This window comes from Mercenaria mercenaria, chromosome 14 (genome assembly GCF_021730395.1).
Source record: "Mercenaria mercenaria strain notata chromosome 14, MADL_Memer_1, whole genome shotgun sequence".
NCBI lineage: Eukaryota > Metazoa > Mollusca > Bivalvia > Venerida > Veneridae > Mercenaria > Mercenaria mercenaria.
The window spans coordinates 44,750,313-44,769,214 of NC_069374.1; the positions used below are offsets into that span (position 1 = coordinate 44,750,313).

Here is an 18,902-nt window from a genome sequence, read left to right on the forward strand (position 1 = left end):
TGGAAACCGGGACACCGGAATGCAGATCCTTAAGATTTAACTTGTAAGGTTAGAATTTAGTACTAGGTTTTACACAGTATTTTTTTTTGTCGTTTGTTTAGCTTTGTGTTAAGTCGGACTGGACTCTCGTGTCGCATAGAGACTAACCGCTAGTGCACCTTCAGATACTACTTCATGCATTGGCATGTCTTTCTGCAGGTCAATTAAATGATTGCCTATATAAAATAAGTAGGGTTAAGTTGACGATCGGACCGACCAGTGGTCATGAGATTTTTGGAAGACGTCAACATGAACCACAAAGCCCCGAAGGTATGAAATTGTAATGTTTTACCTGAAATGAAATTTTGTAGATATACCTGACTATCAGGCAGTGCAACTAGCCACAGACAATGGACACAGACCTGACCAGCGATCGGTAGAAATCAAGAATTTGATTCCCAACACAAGCTATAGGTTTAGGGTCCGTGCAGTGAATCAGCATGGCAGAGGAAAGGACGCTAGCAGGCCTTCAGGTAAAAAAATGAATTAAAAGTGATTGTTACCAATCAGCCGTGTAATATCAGTATGGATTAAATGGCGTTTTAGTTTTAGTAGTTCGAAGCAGACACTCTTACTAGTGTACATTAAATTCTAAACATACTGTATTCATACAATATTAAGCAAGAATATAAGATCAAAATAATGTTGTGAAAACTTCTATAATGAATCAAACTATTGTTCACTGTCTGTTTTCAAAAATTATACATATAAAGCATGTAACGAACTGTATGTGATTTAAAATTTATAAGTAAAATGCAACGTTTCAGTGCGGATAAAAACGCCAGCTACAGCCCCTTACAGAGCGCCTGACAATCTTGGAGGAGGAGATGGTTCAGAAGGAACGCTTTATATATCTTGGACGGTAACAAATTTTATATATTATACAAGATTAATGTAGCATTTTATCAGGATAAACACGTTCAGAAATACTTTACACTCGGAGCGTACAAAATTGTTTTCAAACGAAGGCAGCCACTCACGGTGCCAAATTCATGCTCTATAAGTTCAGGCAAAGAGTGATCTGTCCAGAGACAACTCAATATCCACTTTGTTTCGAAATATGTAGTTTTGTTTTTATTTTCAGTATTACTATATTAGAATGAAATTTTCAATAATCGCAATTTTGAATAAGGCAGCTAATAAATTATTTACGATCTTCATAAATGATTTAACACGTTTCTTTCCTTGAGAACACTGTAATTGTATATATTATTTATAAGAAATAAAACATATTGTATCTTTCAAAGTAAGGAAGTGAATGGTGTATGTGTTATGTTTTATAGCTTTTACCTGTATGTTGTTTTCTAGCCACTGCCTCCCTCAGAACATTGCGGTCCGGGTATAGGATACAGAGTTTACTGGAAACCAAAAGAAAATCAAACAGTATTTGGGCAAAGCTGGAAAGAGGTGCTATTTCTGTTTTGTCTGATATATTGCTGTCCAATCAGAAAATGTGTACAACTTCAAAGACAAAATTTGAGCCGCACCATGAGAAAACCAACATAGTGCGTTTGCGACCAGCATGGATCCAGACTAGCCTGCGCATCCGCACAGTCTGATCAGGATCCATGCTGTTCGCTTTCAAAGCCTATTGCAATTAGAGAAACCGTTAGCGAACAGCATGGATCCTGACCAGACACGATTTTCTCATGGTGGGCTCAGATGATTATGTTATATTGCAGTTAACTTGACTCTTGACAGTTTGTGCGTGTGTAAGGGTTTAATTTTTTTTAACGATTTTTAGTTATATAAACGACGATGATTGCTTGTAGCAATGAGCCCAACTTTGTAGAGTTGCCTCTAGAATATCCAAACCGTAGAATACGAGACATAATACCCCACCCTTCCACATTATTCTGACATTGGGCTGACCAGTCCTAGCACTACCCTCTTAATGCTGAACGCAAAGCGAGGAAGCTACTAGTACCATTTCTGTACGGATAATACACGTTTTTTGTGTATTAACGTCTGCAGAAGCCCGCGGGATATCCCAAGGGCTTCTGCAGACGTTAATACACAAAACAAACGTGTATTGTCGCTATTCTTGCATAAAAAATATTTCACGACGATTTATGTATTGTTTTCATATGTGATGACTTGGCGATTCCGGTACATTTTTATTTACCATTCCTGTTGTTCTTGGAAACGGTAAACATGTTTTAAATATCCGTATCCAGGGCCCGGAAATAAACAACACTATCAAAAGCACATCCTGGAGGTTTTTAACCGATTTTTTTTTATCTCTCATTATTACAAACATAAACTTACCAACAACTGTTCATATCATTTCACAATTTGGTGGACTCGGTCACAATTTCAAGAATAATAACTTTACATTCGAGTTACATTGAGTACGGACACGCAGTTGGAGTACGGATGAGTACGAACGTAGTGTCAAGTTTCCAAGCTGTTTATATAAATTCTTCGAGAAATTAGATAAAAACATATCGACTGATACTTACCAAAATCATAAATATGATACCTAAAAACAAAGAATCGCACAGGTAAACACGCGACTTTTTAACATTCACGGTTGTCTACAAAATCTGAATTGACGCAGAGTTCTAAAAGGGGAGTAAACAAGGGAAGGAACGAGTACGAACAATGTTGGGGGCAGCGCATTTGGCGTTAGTTACTGATACAGTAAAACATTCTATGGTTTAGATGGCATCTTTAATGCTTCAAGAAGAGGTTTTTATGAATGAAACAAGACGCAGATACCAGATGTCAATCTGCGCAGAATTACATATACGTCCCTTGGAAAGCATTTCAAAAATGAAAATCGGGTATTAACAGCACGTGAATTGCCTTGTTTGCACACGATTTTTCTCCCGTTAATACATGGGTGGATCCAGTGAAAAAGTAGTTTTTATGCAAGAATACGTCTTTGTATGACGCGGCCAGGGAGCGAAACACCGACTATGCACTCTCGGAGAGGGAACTCTACCACTAGGCTATCGAGAGTTTGGGAATGTTTACAAAAGAAACATCTGTTATTCTATAAATCCTTAAAACATTAGGGATTTTTTATAATAGCCTCGTTTTCTGACTTTCTACTTTTTCAGAACGCACACATTAAAAAAGATTGTAAAACATTATGTTTTTGCTTGAAATACAAAAAGATGGTTAGACATAAGTTTTACTTAAAATGAAATTTGTTATAATACACCACTGCAGGAGGTGATTAATGGAAACTTGGGAGAATACACAGCTATGGTGGGTGTTGAAAATTATTACCTGCCGTATGAGGTCAAAGTTCAAGCGTTCAATGACCTTGGTGATGGACCGAACACAACAGTTCAAGTCGTTTATTCTGCCATGGGAAGTAAGACATTATTGCGAAAATAATTTCCATAGTTTAGAACAAATTCTAATATGACTAGCAATGCTTAAACCATCATCACGATATTATTATTATGTTACGTCTCGTCGACGTGATATTTAGTGTCATGTACGCATTTAGAAAAAGCTGTCTCAAATTTGACAAAATATCTTACTTAATAACGTGTTTAAAACAAAATGTCCCATTGCACAACTGTCTTGATTAATGTACACACATTTTGAGTTGGTTAACCGCTTTGGAGAATAATTCGCCGTCTTTTTCGCCCAGATAACTCTTCCGCAAGACGTATTACTATTTCCTGTCATGGAGTGTATAAACAAAGGAGCGTGACGACCTACCATTTGGCGCCATGCATGCGCGAAGAAACAGTCCTATTATATTTCATTTAAATTTTACAATAAAAGACATGTTAGAATCGAAATAGTTTATAGCAAAACCGTGTTTGAACACTACTTATACACTCGGTTCGAAATAATTTTACTCGGGCTGCATGCTCGTGAAATTATTACGCCCAACTTATAACCGGCAATTGTATATGAATAGTGTTAAAAGACAGTTTTACTATAAATTATTTCTTAAATGAATACTTACATAAATAATAAAACTTTGTATGTTTAATCAATATAGAGTTATCGCTACCTAAAATGTATTTTATTTGTAATGTTACATACAGTTAAACATCGTTCGATCGAGTATCAACGACTTGAGCGCACGAGCAACTAATATAATCTGCGAACGTTTTCTTTGTATTTCTTATGTTTAGATGGCTCGAAGTCCCGGATAATTCCAGCATTTTGCTCATAACTTTACGACCTGGCGCGCTGGTTGGTGTATTGTACATACGCGCTCTGCAAAATAGTCAGTGTGTTATTGAATACAGAATCAGATCAGTTTTAAAAATACCAGTCTTTTCCTGTAAACCTTTTTTTTCAATTCTTTCTCGAGTTTTGCTCCTATCCTTTATTAATGCTTACTGAAACTGCTTGATTTCGTAGTTCCCTCGATTGTGCCCATGATAACCGGATCAAGTGGTGTAAACATATCAACAATTATAGTGTACTGGGATCCAATACCAGATGATCGGGAACATGTTAAAGGGCGTATAGGAGGCTACACAGTATGTAGAAATTCCGTTTATCATTTACAGACCTTATTCAAAAGTTGAAAATTTAAAAGTTGATAATGAATCCGTTAAGTTTCTATCCCATTTTGATACTATTTCTGGTTATTGCATAACTGCAATCCGAATTTTATTATGTTAGATTTTGCAGTTTTCTTGAATAACGTTTCTCTGTCTTCATTCTGGAGTGTTAAATTTATCTCTTTTATAAAATGTATTCTTTGCTTGAATTAAACTGTTTCAACTGTTATTAATTCAGATTCAGTATTATTGGAATGACCAAGGATGCAACCCGATGACGGGATGTGAAGTTACCAATCTCCGTAATAGGAATATCTGGGGTCAAGCCAGTGAGGTCATGCTCATTGACCTTGAAATGAACTCCGAATTCTTCTTTAGACTTCAAGTGTTTAACTCTGCTGGAAGAGGACCAAAGGGTGAATGGAGGCGTGGAGAAACGGCAACATGGGGTTTGAACTTTCAGTCTTATATCATATGATCATAAATTATTTCAAAGTAATGGATTCTTAATGACGAATCGGCAATTTCCGTAAGTTCACGTATTCTTCTTCTACAATTTCGGCATTCCCCGGTTGAAATGAAAAATATTTTTTGATACTGCCGAACGATGCCGATATTGCATATTGAGTATACGTAATTACACGGAAATTGCCGATTATTGTCACTACGGGTCCACTACCTTAACGTGCCTTGTCTTTCAATTTACTCACTTGGAAGCGGTATATATATTTTCTACGCTAAATGCGGGCATCATCAAAGTGACCAAAATATCGTCAGAATAATTACTTTAAAGGTTCTTATCATTCACATACATGCAGACGATTATACAGGTATTGTTCTGTTCTTTTGTTATAATTATAGTAAATATAATTATTGAATTGATGTATCTAAAATTATTAGAATACTGGAGAATGCGATTTTAAAGTAGTTTAAAAAAAGAAGAAAAAAGATGTGTTTTTAGAATGAAATATTTGTTATGAATAACTCTAGACTAGTCCTGTTATTTTTGTTTCAGCACCGTTAAATTACCCACGGTTTGTAACCATTACGTCGCACGGGCCTCACAGCGTATCCGTGTCTTGGCAAGGCGTTATGACTACAGTGAATGAAGAAATAATTACTGGTTACAAGGTTAATGATTTGGATATTAATATAACAAAGAAATATTATATATTAATAGTCTGAGAGTCATGAGATCCCTTTGATACCAAACATACATATATTTTATGGAAATTATGTGACCAAAGCTTTCCTGTATTCATTTTCATGCAGTTTTTATTCTATTTACATTTAATTTATAAGTACTTTTCCGACCTCGTTGCGATTTACTTTCTACTAAATCTGTGGTTTAATTTACAGACTTGTTATATACCCTTTACCCTGCTAAATTTCTAAAATGAACTGGTCTATCGTTCAGTTTGTGTAGTACCATTTATTATTCGAAGTGGTATTGACTGAAAATTTACTGACTGAATAGCGAACAGTGTAGATCAAGATGAGCCTGCAGGGCAGATCAAGATCATCTTTGTCTGCACTGGTCGCAAAGGCAGAATCAATTAGGCTTTTCAAATGTTTTGCATACTAAAACAATTGGAGGTACTTATGTACATTGGAAGCGATGAATAAACTGAAGAAATACTTAAACTATGAACCACCTTGGACATTTCAATGGCAATGTCCAGCTAAAATACAAACATAAATAATTCATTTTTAATCATAATATATAGTTATAATCTGAAATGGCGGTGAAGTTTCGTTTGCAGCAATATGATTTGTATCATGGTTGACATGCAGTGTCATTAGAACTGTTTACTTTAATCTGTAATATTCTTCAACTGAGGTAGAGGCGTGGATATAAGCCGTAATCTAACTAAGTTAGAGAACATGTCTTAGGTCCCGCCTACATATAGAATACTGTAGGGAAATGTTGAACTTTCTGAAACCGTTCTCTATTTCTGTTAGAGTAAGCTTGTCACGTGATAGTACCAACGCTTAAAATGGAATGTTAACTTGTCAATCAAAATTAGTTTTTCATACTGGTGGAGCATGATACAAAACAGAAAGCGTACGGGCCACTCGAATAATGAGGTTATCCTCGTAAATCCCTACTCTTTCTATTACTTTACGTATGTTACACTATCACATTATGTCTATTTATGCAATGTCAAAAATAAACACTATTTATTATTCAATGTTATATAGTTGGAAGCTTGCCTATGCAACGTTAACGAGAGCCCGTCAGATTGACTGTAGAACAAATGGTCTTCAATATTTCAGGTGAAATAGTGGGATGTGCAATCTTTTATACGTTGTGCAAATTAGACCCTATCAGATTGACTGTAGAACATAGTTATTAATTTATTTCAGGTAAAATGTTTGGCAGTGATATCGGATATATATAATGCCAATGAGAACCTATCAGATTGACCATGATAAATATTTCAGGTGAAATGGTAGAAGGTGCAGTCTGATATATATACTCTATAAGATAGACTATATTGCACATAACCTTAAGTATTTCAGATAAAATGGTAGGAGGTGCAATTTGGTATATGTAATGCCAATGAGACCCTATCAGATTGACTATAATACACATAACCTTAAATATTTCAGATAAAATGGTAGGAGGTGCAATTTGGTATATGTAATGCCAATGAGACCCTATCAGATTGACTATAATACACATAACCTTAAATATTTCAGGTGAAATGGTGGGAGGTGCAGTCTGATATACGAAATGCCAATGAGACCCTATCAGATCTATTACAAAACACTGTAGTTGTACATGGTCTACAGAGGAAGACCGTGTATCAGTTACGTGTTCAAGGAGTCAGTGCAGGAGGTGATGGTCAGATGAGTAGTCCAGTCTTCTTTACCATTGAAGGTAGTTTTATATCTACGGTTATGTCAAGCTGTTTCATTGCATTCATCTGTTAATGCTACGCAATGAATTTGTTCTTTCTTTTTTGCTTTGATAAAATTAGGAAAGATTTAGAATCTGCTAAAATTATATTTGATGAAACACGGTCGAAAACTTTTCCCTTATTAAATTCAATTGTTAAGTACACTTACTCATTGAAATTTCTAATAACTTAAGAAGAAAGCTGAAGGAATATGACTTGCTTTTGTAGTTCGTATTAAAGGTAGGAAAAAATATATAAATATTCAATTTGCAGGGTTTATTTTAAATGACTGAAAAATATAAAGAAACAGCAAGGGAAGAGAAGTTACCAATTACAGTCAAACCTGTCTATGAAGACCACCCTTGGGAGAGCCAACATGTGGTCTTTATTGTTAGGTGGTATTTATTCACATGTTAAAATACACTGTAAATGATAAAATGGGAAACAAAACATGTGTTCTTTAGAGCCAGGCAGTCTCTGTTCAGAGGTGGTCTTTAACACAGGTTTGACTGTAGTTATGAAAAACCATGAAGGTTGTTGACAATAATGATTATTTCATAAAATACTAAAAATACTTTACTTCCTCGAAAATTAGGGGTAATACCAGAGACTTTTTTTGCAATCAAATAATTTTGAAAGTGTGAACAGAGGCGTTTTAATGTTTTTCACTTAGTATAGAAAATGCAAGTATTCTATTGTTTTCAGGCGGAATGATACAGATAGATCCATCAACTACACAGTTCTGTTATGAAGGGGTCACGTGTTCATCTACTGAAAGCTTTAGAGCCTGTTACTCATCCTATATCATCACTGTATTTGTTTTTCTGTACACAATTTTAGTTGACAGACACTCACTATGATGTTTTGTCTAGTTTTGCATTTCTTGTTGCTTCTTGTAAAGGAGTATTTTAGTCAGTCAGTGACAACATTCTGACGGCAATGTTATACATGCTTCTAAAACCGAATGTTAAAAACTTACCACATGGCTTATTACAACCTCTTCCATTTCTGTTTTTTCTTTGTTGCTCTTCTAACAATCAGTCAATGAATATGACTGCAAAGCGACTGTAATGTTTAAAATTATTTACATATCATATGTAATTAATAAGCAGCTGCGAGATGAATAACGATATGTAGCATGCATGAAATCAATATGATTTTATTTTAAAACCTACTTCTGGTTTGTAATTTTAAGATCTGAACCATGTATTGAAAACGTTTTCATTTTTATTGTTAGTCATTTCCTACTATAGATCATATGCTTAGTTGTCAGTTTGTATGAATGAATAATTTGTTAAAAAGACTGTATTAAACAAACGTGGCAACAACAGGAGAGCGGTCCTCTGGCAAAGTGTCATTTCTTCGACGAATTAGGAAAAAAATATAACTTTTGCAAATATAATAGTGTTACAACAGTGGTACAACTAATCTAATTGACTTGCAGTCCATAAGTATACAGAAACGAGACAAAGATTTTTAGCAATGATTTTTACTTGCAATGGTCATTTCAATAAAATGTAGCTTTGTAACTAAATTGTATGTGTTTTTTATATTTGCTGATTTTTGTATTTATTTAAGTTTGATATTAAAAAGAAAAAAAATAAGTACATGCTTATTTTGTTTAACTTTAAAGCCAGGGCTGGACTTACCCTTGTATCATTGCAGTGCGAGGTTGTAAGAACTCATAACAATATTTGTTTGCGAATGTAATACGTTTCAACAATATATTTTTATCATCGGACATTTCTCGTGGCATTTGGTGCACCGCGTCTTTAGGTCGTCGGATAAAATAAAAAATCTGAACAACACACCAGATCGTTCTAAATCTAAGTCTGAAAATGGATATGATTTCACACGGAAGAACTCTTCTGCAGACTCAAAATTGCAAGTAGGCCTATATATTGTTCAGAACTTGAGGTCTGGAAATCGATATGATATTTTTTAAATGTCATATCTTTAGGTCGTCGGACAGAGAAACTCTGGAACATAAATTATACAAAATCGCACGAATCGTTCTTAACCTGGAGTCTGAAAATCGATATAACTATTTTGTTTAACCTTTAGTCTTCTAGCTGCAAGTGTCTTTGCCTTTGCGACCATCATGGCCTAGCTGCACTGTTCGCTATTCAGTCTGTAAATTTTCAGTGAAAACCTTTTTGAATAAGAAGTGGTACTGCTCAAACTGAATGATAGACCAGTCGATTTTAGAAATTTAGCAGGGTAAAGATTAAACCGTGTCTTTAGGTCGTTGAACAGAGAAACTAAGCAACAGACCCAAAATCGCAAGTACGATTTTTTTGCAAAATTTGGAGTCTGAAAATCGATATGATTTTAGTTTAACGATTCGAGTCACGGCATTTAAGTTAATTAAGTTTTAGTATGTAGGCTGGTACCTCGTATCGCTAACCACTGATGGAAATAGGTTGAAAAATCACAGTGAACAACATCATGCTAATCTGGCATGCACTACATTGGTTTCATAACTCTATTTTCTGCCCCTTTTTCGAGTGAGCAATTTTGGTTATCTTTCTGTATGTAAGGTGGTATCTCGGTAACTATAACTGTAGAAATAGATTTAGACTGTGAATTCTTGTTCACTGAGTCGATCGGATATGTACTGCACATGGCTTAGTCTGTTCATGAGAGGTAATGGAGAGTACAACACCACACAAACCCCTTAACACTGGCTTAAGCGGAATTCTGTTATATAAATATTGAATAGACTTCATGACCTCAAAGGACCAGAAAATATAACAACATTGAATCCAAGTACGTGGAGGCATTTTACGGACGAAACCCCCAGCAACATATTCAAAATTGCATAATTATATGAACGGTTCCAAATTTGATTTCTGAAAATCTATATAATTATTGTTTAAACTATGTCTTTAAGTCTATGAACAGAACACTCGGGAACAGAAACAAGCTCACAGATATGAATCCTTCAAAATTAGAAATATATTATAACAATCATAGCATCTAAGTGTCAGTATGTCATGTTTTGTATGTATGCATTCACAACTGTTTGATAACACATAAAACTATGGTTCCAGAGAAGATAAAATAAAGTGTCAGTCTGTAAGTATGAAAGGCGGATGCAGGATGTTATTCGTACAAACGGAAAAAAATCATGAATAAGTTAAAATATCGCGATCGACGTTTTTCATTCCCAAACATTAAAGATAAGCCCCATTATACTTATCTTTACACATCATGTACATTTTAGTAAATAAAAAAAAATTGAATTATAATTATTTACTAAGTTAAACTATAATGCATAAGCTTGTTTTATTTCGTAAATCAAAAAGCCATCTGAACTTTATTAAGTGTGGAGTTAGTATTTGAAAAAATATCCTTCTTAAGGAAAAATTATTTTTAGATTACTTCATTATCCTATTGTTTTTGTTCTGTGTAAGTGATAAGAAGGACAGAAGTTCAATAAGACTTATTCGTCTGCTCACAGTGAGATAATAATTTATATGTACGGAATAAGGAAAAAATGTTGAAACTTTTGCTGTTTGCTATAGGTATGCATTTTCTTATTTAATTATGTTTGTACATGACCTGTTCTTACCGTTTTTAACATGATTACATTATATCAGCCCTATGTTAGTCTTTCTTGTCCGTGACTATTTTGACAGATCTGTATTTTCTGGGACAGTTTACGTTTTTTTCTGTACAAGGGCGTTATGAACTTTAAATATTCACGGTGCGGTTTTACGGCACTAGAAAATACCAGCAGGAATACCAACCCTTGCTAAATTGTTTCGAAGCTAGTAAGATTATTTTATTGTCATGTGTTTGGTTAAAAACTGTTCATATAATAAAACTTGTGCCAACGGCCCTCGAACTGAAGCCCATATTCAAGTGGCTGCCATTACAAAAAAAGTTTATTTACAGTGTTTCATAGAGATTAATGGTAAGTTTATTTTTTTACGTAAATAATTTACGTAAGCAACATTATCGGGTGATGTATAAAATTTAAAAAACATTCTATTCGCTAAATCTTCCAAGGGTTGCATCTTATTATACTTAGAAAGTATATAAACCTTTACATGTTTGGAAAGGGTTAAATCTCTGGTGAAATAGAACGGACAATAGTCCTGGCGACAATAAAAACGTATGTCACTGAAGGAAATACACGTTCAAACCAATTTTTACCAAGGCTTATGAGGATAACCACTTATACCCTAACGTTTTACTTCGTATTAAATAGTATACCCAGTTTTAGGGGACGGTGTCACTGAGTTTTATATCTGTCTTTTATGACGTTACGCTCGTTGTTGGCGTACATTAGCGTAACTGACGTTATCTTCGTTTTTAATCATTTTGACGTGGGGTGTTTGATAGATGTGAAACATTGTTAACTCCCGTTAGCCATAAAATGGTATAAAAATTAAGTAGGGAATACTGTATAAAATGCAATAACTCCTTCTAGATATACAGACTGCCCCTACCTATAAGCACTGTTAAAGGGTCATAATGCGTTTGATTAAAATGTGGCTGCCACATTTTTTGTTAAGAACACAAAATATATCATTTTCTTGTTCAATTCAATTTTTGATAATTGTTTTCTCATGTATTTGTAAGAGGTTTCACTATAAGATTAACGCAACAGAAAGTACTATGAAATGTACTATTTTGATTATCTCCCTTTATTACATTGACTTCATAATTTAATGCGTAATATCGAATGTAGTGTTTTTCTGACTATTCTATTATGTGAAGTCTCTATTTGGACCTCAGCATTTTCTGTTTTTAACATAAAATTAAAAGCCTTAAGGAACTTTAAAAGTTGATGTTGGGAAATACAATATATTCCCTTTAGTGACCTATATATTTTTGCAGTCATTGGTTATTTGACTATTTTTGTTTTATCCGTTTTAAAATTTGAAAGGTCATTCCAAAACTTATAGGATTATTTACTATGCTAAATATGAAAAGTACAAACCTTAATAAACATGAAATGTTATTTTAGTGCAAGTTCTTATCTCCGTGCGTACAATTCGCCTATGCTCTATTTATCTTTTTTTTCTTTATCTTAACTTGTAATAAATGCAATTTAAAATGATTTACTCGCAGTTCTATATGATGATTAATGAGTAGATTTATGTGAATTTTTGTGTTTTTATGATACAGTGAATACTATTTTAGAAGAAGCTAAAACGTTTTTTTTTTGCAAACGACTTGTTATGAGCAAATAGGTAAAAACTTGTCTTGCAGAAAGGTTTGCATAATTGCATGATTGTCACCTACGCTTGTGTCTCTAAAATTGTTGCCAGACAGAGATAGTTTGCAAATACTATACTTACAGATTCAACTTATAAACTGTGTCACTCTGCACAAAAGAGCATAAAATACTTCTTTTACACGATGAATATTGTATAAAATGCAATAATACATTTTGATAAAGGGAGGTCACTCCAAACTATAAGCCTCAATGACTAGTGATCATACGGCTGTACTTGGCTTTGTTTCTTCTGTCTGAAGATGTATAAGATATTTACAAAGAAATATACGTTAATATATTTCATTCATTTTGATAAAATTTTAAAACGTTGAAGATTTTAGCAAATGAAAATTTACAAAGAGTTTTATGGCTGCCAAAAAGTATATATTGGAATTATCAAATTATTCTTTTTTTTCTTGGATGCTATATGTTATCCAAACAGTTTTTCATTAAACTTATGTTAATCTAGTATTGCAGAATTATGTCTATAAAGACACCGTCAGATTTTGTTAATGATTTCCAAAATCTGCACTGTACCTATCACCTTGCATAATATTATAGTGTTATATTTATAAATAATTCTACAGGCATTTTAGCTGGAATTTCTGATGGACAACTTGCAAGCAGTTGCCATGATCTCGAGCCTAACGCCTGCATACTGTTTCAAAAAGCAAATCCTAACCTGTGCTCGGACCAGGCCTTCTCCTTTGGTGCATGCAAGAGATTTTGTGGCAACTGCCGTGAGTACATTTGCGTAAATAAAACTGCCAAATAATCGTCTTGGTTTTCTGTTTCTTTCATTGTTTGAATCATGCCTTTTTGGCCGGGGTCATTGTGATTATCATACTTTAAAACGGCACTGAACAATTGCAAGAGAATACTGAGATTCGAGTAGTCATAGATGCACGTTATTTCCTTCAGAAATAATAGGATGTTAGCTGCCACCTAAGTGGTAAATTTATATTGCAAATATCAGTTATCAAATATCAATAAGCTGCGCTGTAAGTTGCTGTTGTTAAACAATATTAAACTATTGCCAACTTTATTTGCTGTTACAAAAAATATTGCCATATTCAATTGCTGTTTCAAAAAATATTGCCATATTTAATTGCTGTTATAAAAATGTTGCCATATTTAATTGCTGTTATAAAAATGTTGCCATATTTAGTTGCTGTTACAAAACTATTGTAATATTATAATTATTACAGAAAATAAATAAAATCTATCAGAAGATCCTTTGAAAGCACAGAATACATAAATAATAGCAGACTCGGTTTGCTCACAAGATGTTATGGAACATGCAATACCTCCCAAGCTCCTCCTGCAACTCTAATGCACATAAAGATATTATGATTTATGATTAAACAAAACTACAAGATATCTCTGGGATTTATACGTCAGTCATGGGGCAAGCAATGTTTAATCAATAGCTTAGGGAAGTCGATAAAAGCACCTTAGTGTTGAGTCGTATGAAGTAATTTTAACCGAATTCATGTAAATTTCTTTACAGCGCTTGAATGTTATATGTGTCCAACACCTGTTCTAGATCCAAACGTTTGTAATACGACAGCATCTTGTGGCGTTGGACAGGTATTTCTGTAATGGTTGCTAACACAAGATCATATGTATTAAATATTTAAAGTCCACATTACTGATCTAATTCAATTACGGTCTTACACCTTATTATTAATGTGAAGCTTATTTCAAAACATTTCCTAGGTATGTCGGGTGTTCGTGTTAAAATTCAGTGATACATTTTGCAACGATTACCTGGTTGTATGTTACGTAGCTGATTTGGGATACCAGTTTTTGGCACCCTTACGTCTAATTGGTCTGTAATGAACTAATTCTTTTATCTGACCAATGGCAAAACAGCATTTTAAACCGATGTTCCAAAGTTTTATAACCCTGGTACCTTGTCTACCTCGAGAAAAATGTTAATCTGTAGATGCGATTGTTACTGTCTGCAAATGGTACGTCTGTAAATGATAAAAACTGGAAAATGTTATATCTCTACTCTATAGACATGCATGATAAAACACCTGACGTCACAAGATGGGCACCACGAGTACATCATGATGTGTGGTGAAAAGGATGTAAGGCAATCATTTTGATTTTCCTTTATGTTACACCAAACTGATCATCTTATACTTTAAGGATTGTGTCCAGAGATTAAATTCAGATCCCATGATTAAGTTGTTTGATGTATACAATTGATAAATGGTATAAATTGATGATTAAGTTGTTTGTTACAAGTGATAAACTGTCGTATATTGGAATTTCATACATCTTGCATACTAATTTGCAATTCATGGTTTAATGACAGTATCAAGCAAAGTATGAAATATATAACTCCTCCAATAGTGCTCTAATGCCTTTATTGTCGGGTGGGCTAAGATCGCGTCTCACGTCTGTAGTTCTGAAACATGTTTGGATGTAGGATATTTTCATACAAGAAACCATTAAACTGGCTTACGAAATGTGGGAGGCTCAACTCAGGAACAAGCGCTTGCCTAGAATAATTCGATTAATATTTCGCTACCATAAAAGCTGAAAAGTCGCCATAATTATTTATTTCATATTATTATATTAAATTGTTTCGATGCGACAAAAGAAAACGGGGGAATATACACAATGTCTTAATTAATGTTCTAATATGTGATATATATAAATGATAATAGATGGAATGATATGTTATTATCATACAAGGCTTCTTCTATGTCGATGAAATCACTTTTAAATTGTTTAAAGATATCCAATGGTCATCTTTCACTAAAATATGATATCTTAAGATATTTTTACTTCAAATGTAACATAAGAAACTTGTCAAGTGTATTTTAATAATGCGTAATACATAAACTAATTGTTTATTTTGAACTACATTCATAATTAAACTTCATGCAGTAAAAGTTGATTGTTAACTAAAGCTTCTAAAGTATACAGTTAATGAGTTTGTTTTATTTCAAACCTAATGAATACACTGTTAATACACATAAGCTTGTTAACTTCATGTTCACATTAGCTTTTTAAGTAATCTCCATATGACTATCATAGATCTGCGAAGGTGCTTCGCTAGGATTTCAAAGTCCCAACGTTATTAACAGTATCATCGGCAAACGATCGAAGATGACTGAGCCCGATACCGATTCACTTCAACGGTATGAGCGCGATGTATCGATATCTTGTTGCGATACTGATTTCTGCAACTTGCCGATGACGACAACAACATCACCACCAACTTCGCCCGGACCTTTCCCTTATGGTATGTATTTTTACAAACGTCACATCCAACTTGCCCCGGTCGGTACATGTACGACTCTTACACTCTGATTCGAGCTATTTGTTTGACAACTCAATTATTAATCTAAGGACATATTCTTCTGTTTTCAAATGGGGCCAGTTCTTTATCTGGAGAGACATATTTTTCAAATCCACCGGCACCATAGCCATTCACACGCACGCACGCACAGCACTAATACATATGCACACACGCAAATATTCACTCACGATTACACACACGCACACACACACATACACACACACACACACACACGCACGCAGGCAAAAAATAAATCTACACACATCACCTGCACATATTTTTTTCTCATAACATATTATGCCAATATTATAAATATATTTATAATTATGATTCATGTAAATTTTTAGCACAGTGTTTGTAAATATATATGAAAAAAAGTTTTAAATACTGTTCTTCTGTCTTTTTATGTTCGTGGACTGTGTCTAATTTCGTAAAAAAAGAACATGTCCTATATAGAGACGGCTCTAAATTTAGAATATATTGTAACGGTACTAGCAATTTTACGTTAACTTCAGATCGAAACCATTCATTTCTGCCAACCTGATACTAGTATTTTACTCTTTTCTGACATTCAGTAGACACTTTTATCGCATAGTGAGGCAATTTTCCTTTGATCTTTGCAGCATGTTATACATAGTAACACACATTATTACTACAAAACTGTGCTGATATCTTACAAAACTGTTGCGATATATATCAACACGGAAATCTCTATGGAGTTTCATAAGAAAAAAAGTGTTCCGATATATATCAGCACAGTAAAACTGTTCCGATATATATCGGAACACTTTTTCTCTATTGAGGTCCTATCAAGGGAGTATAATTTTTTCCTTTCAAAGAAAAGATGATTTTAGCTCCAATTTACAGTTCACAGAGAAAGAATTGTCACAAACACCTACATTTATAAAGTCAAAGAATAAATAAACTAGAATATTTCAAAAACTTGATAGTTATTGCCAAATTCAGAAATACATGAAATATATGAAATTCTGAGATTTCTCAGATGTTTCTTTTTCTTTGATTTTTTTTACAAACAAAACAACAAGTTTTACAATATGTCTGGCCAATGAAATGCAAAGATTTAAAACCAATGCAGAAATTTGTTGGGTACTTTTATCTGGGGAACACATTTTCTAAAACAGAAGTTTTAGTGTTTCAGTCAGCGAGGCGCAGAAAGGGAATCAAAATAGTAAAAATAATAATAAACAAATTTAAATGAAAATAATATATAAATTTTAATGATAAACTATGCGATAAAACAGTTATAATATGTAATGCTCGTGTGTTACCAGGATATATCAGAGCTAGGGGTACATCTTGTTATTTTTCTCTTCACATATCTGTCTCGGCCTACCGGCCTCGACGATATGTGCAGAGAAAAATACCCTCGATGTACCCCTAGCTCTGATATATCCTGGTAACACACTCTCACACATACTATAACTATTACAAAATATGTAATTTTTCTTTGAGTTCTTAAGGTGTGAAAAAAATTTACTCATGCGCACTTTGAATATTATTTTTTTTTGTTTCGCTATACAATTCAACTAAACAGTGCAATACATAGTTTTTATCGTACTAGGTTGCAACCGAGACATTGTGTTTGTTTTGGATGACTCCGGCAGCGTTGGCTCCACGAACTTCAGGCATGCCCTTGACTTCGTCAAAGAAATTGTACGCCAGCTTGATATAGGACCGACAAAGGCGCAGGTCGCCATGCTCACATTCAGCACTCGAACAGAGGTAAAATCATTACCAATGTTTAAGAGTATAAGTGTTGATGTTCTCCATCCACCAATATGATTATTTCCTTCTGATTTATGTTTGATGAAGCAGCAAATATTTATTTGCGTCTATTTCAGATAAGCTGGTATCTGAACAGATATTCGACGAAACAGGACCTGTTGGCTGCAGTAGGCAGTGCAAGCTACCATGGTGGTGTAACGCATACAAACGCAGCACTGAAAGTAGTACGCGAACAAGTACTCACGTATGCACATGGTGACCGGCAGATGGCTAAGAACGTTGTCATTGTACTTACAGATGGCCAGTCAAATGATAAGCTCGATACGATAAAAGAGGCACAGACACTACATTCAGTCAGTGATGACGTCATCAGTATTGCCATAGGCTCAGGTACATAAATACTATATTCACTCTTGTGGCGATGATTGAAATACTTCCTGTAATACCCCAGTCACACATACGGCGCGGATAGCTACGCCTAGCTACGGACAGAAAAGTAGTAATCCGTATCGATCCGTACCTGAGCTGTACGGATTGGTACGAATTGATACGGGTTACTACTTTTAGGTACGGCTCAGGTACGGGTCGATACGGTTCGATACGGATTGCTACGTTTCTATCCGTGGCTAGACGTAGTTATCCGCGCCGTATGTGTGACTGGGGTATTAACCGAATGACTAAAACTTCCATTTTCAGTCCAAATTGAACGACAAGTTCCTCATTACTGACGAAAATTTGCACAATAGACAATTATGAAAAAAATGATGTTAATGACACACATATGATCATTTCTAGATTAACAAAATCACTTTTGAAGATATCGACCCCACAAATATTAATCTTGAAAATCGTTTTTTAAAATCATCATTTTCTCTAGAGACTACGATAAATACAATTAAATTGCTTATGATAGCAGTCGTTGATATTATACATTGGGCTGCACAATATATGCTATAACTCCAGAAGATGTAACAAGATCAAAGCAAGGAATTTAGTTTGTTTATGTTCAGGTATCAACGCCCAGGAGATACAAGCCATTGCCACAGACAACCATCACGTGTTCGACCTGCGCAGCTACAGTGCCTTAAACACAATCTTCAGTAACTTGATGCAGATCATTTGCAATGCATGAACTTGACCAAATGTACAGGATGACACCAAGGAATAAACTAATGTTTTTG

The 18,902-nt window shown here is 34.3% G+C and overlaps 2 protein-coding genes across 2 annotated transcripts in view; both read left to right on the forward strand.

Moving 5' to 3' along the window:
• LOC123527436 (contactin-3-like) overlaps nt 1-9,030 on the forward strand; it is a 28,363-nt gene extending 19,333 nt beyond the window's left edge. Inside the window, exons 19-27 of the mRNA XM_053523364.1 lie at nt 351-512; nt 807-901; nt 1,348-1,446; nt 3,217-3,364; nt 4,378-4,499; nt 4,762-4,972; nt 5,539-5,654; nt 7,227-7,407; nt 8,132-9,030. Of these exons, the coding sequence (XP_053379339.1) occupies nt 351-512; nt 807-901; nt 1,348-1,446; nt 3,217-3,364; nt 4,378-4,499; nt 4,762-4,972; nt 5,539-5,654; nt 7,227-7,407; nt 8,132-8,286 (1,289 nt within the window). The 3' untranslated portion in view covers nt 8,287-9,030. The remainder of the gene's footprint in view (nt 1-350; nt 513-806; nt 902-1,347; nt 1,447-3,216; nt 3,365-4,377; nt 4,500-4,761; nt 4,973-5,538; nt 5,655-7,226; nt 7,408-8,131) is intronic.
• A 1,709-nt stretch (nt 9,031-10,739) lies between these two features.
• Nucleotides 10,740-18,902, forward strand: LOC123526822 (collagen alpha-1(XII) chain-like). Its single transcript, XM_045306072.2, has 8 exons — nt 10,740-10,953; nt 13,244-13,396; nt 14,167-14,246; nt 14,681-14,752; nt 15,711-15,918; nt 17,558-17,718; nt 17,838-18,111; nt 18,732-18,902. Exons 1-8 carry the CDS (start codon nt 10,926-10,928, stop codon nt 18,851-18,853), a joined length of 1,098 nt encoding a protein of 365 aa, XP_045162007.2. The 5' UTR covers nt 10,740-10,925; the 3' UTR covers nt 18,854-18,902.

Coding starts and splice junctions, on each gene's coding strand:
- LOC123526822 (XM_045306072.2), top strand. CDS start 10,926: ATGTTGAAACTTTTGCTGTTTGCTATAG. Junction 10,954..13,243: donor ACTTTTGCTGTTTGCTATAG/GTATGCATTTTC, acceptor ATAATTCTACAG/GCATTTTAGCTGGAATTTCT. Junction 14,753..15,710: donor TGATGTGTGGTGAAAAGGAT/GTAAGGCAATCA, acceptor TGACTATCATAG/ATCTGCGAAGGTGCTTCGCT.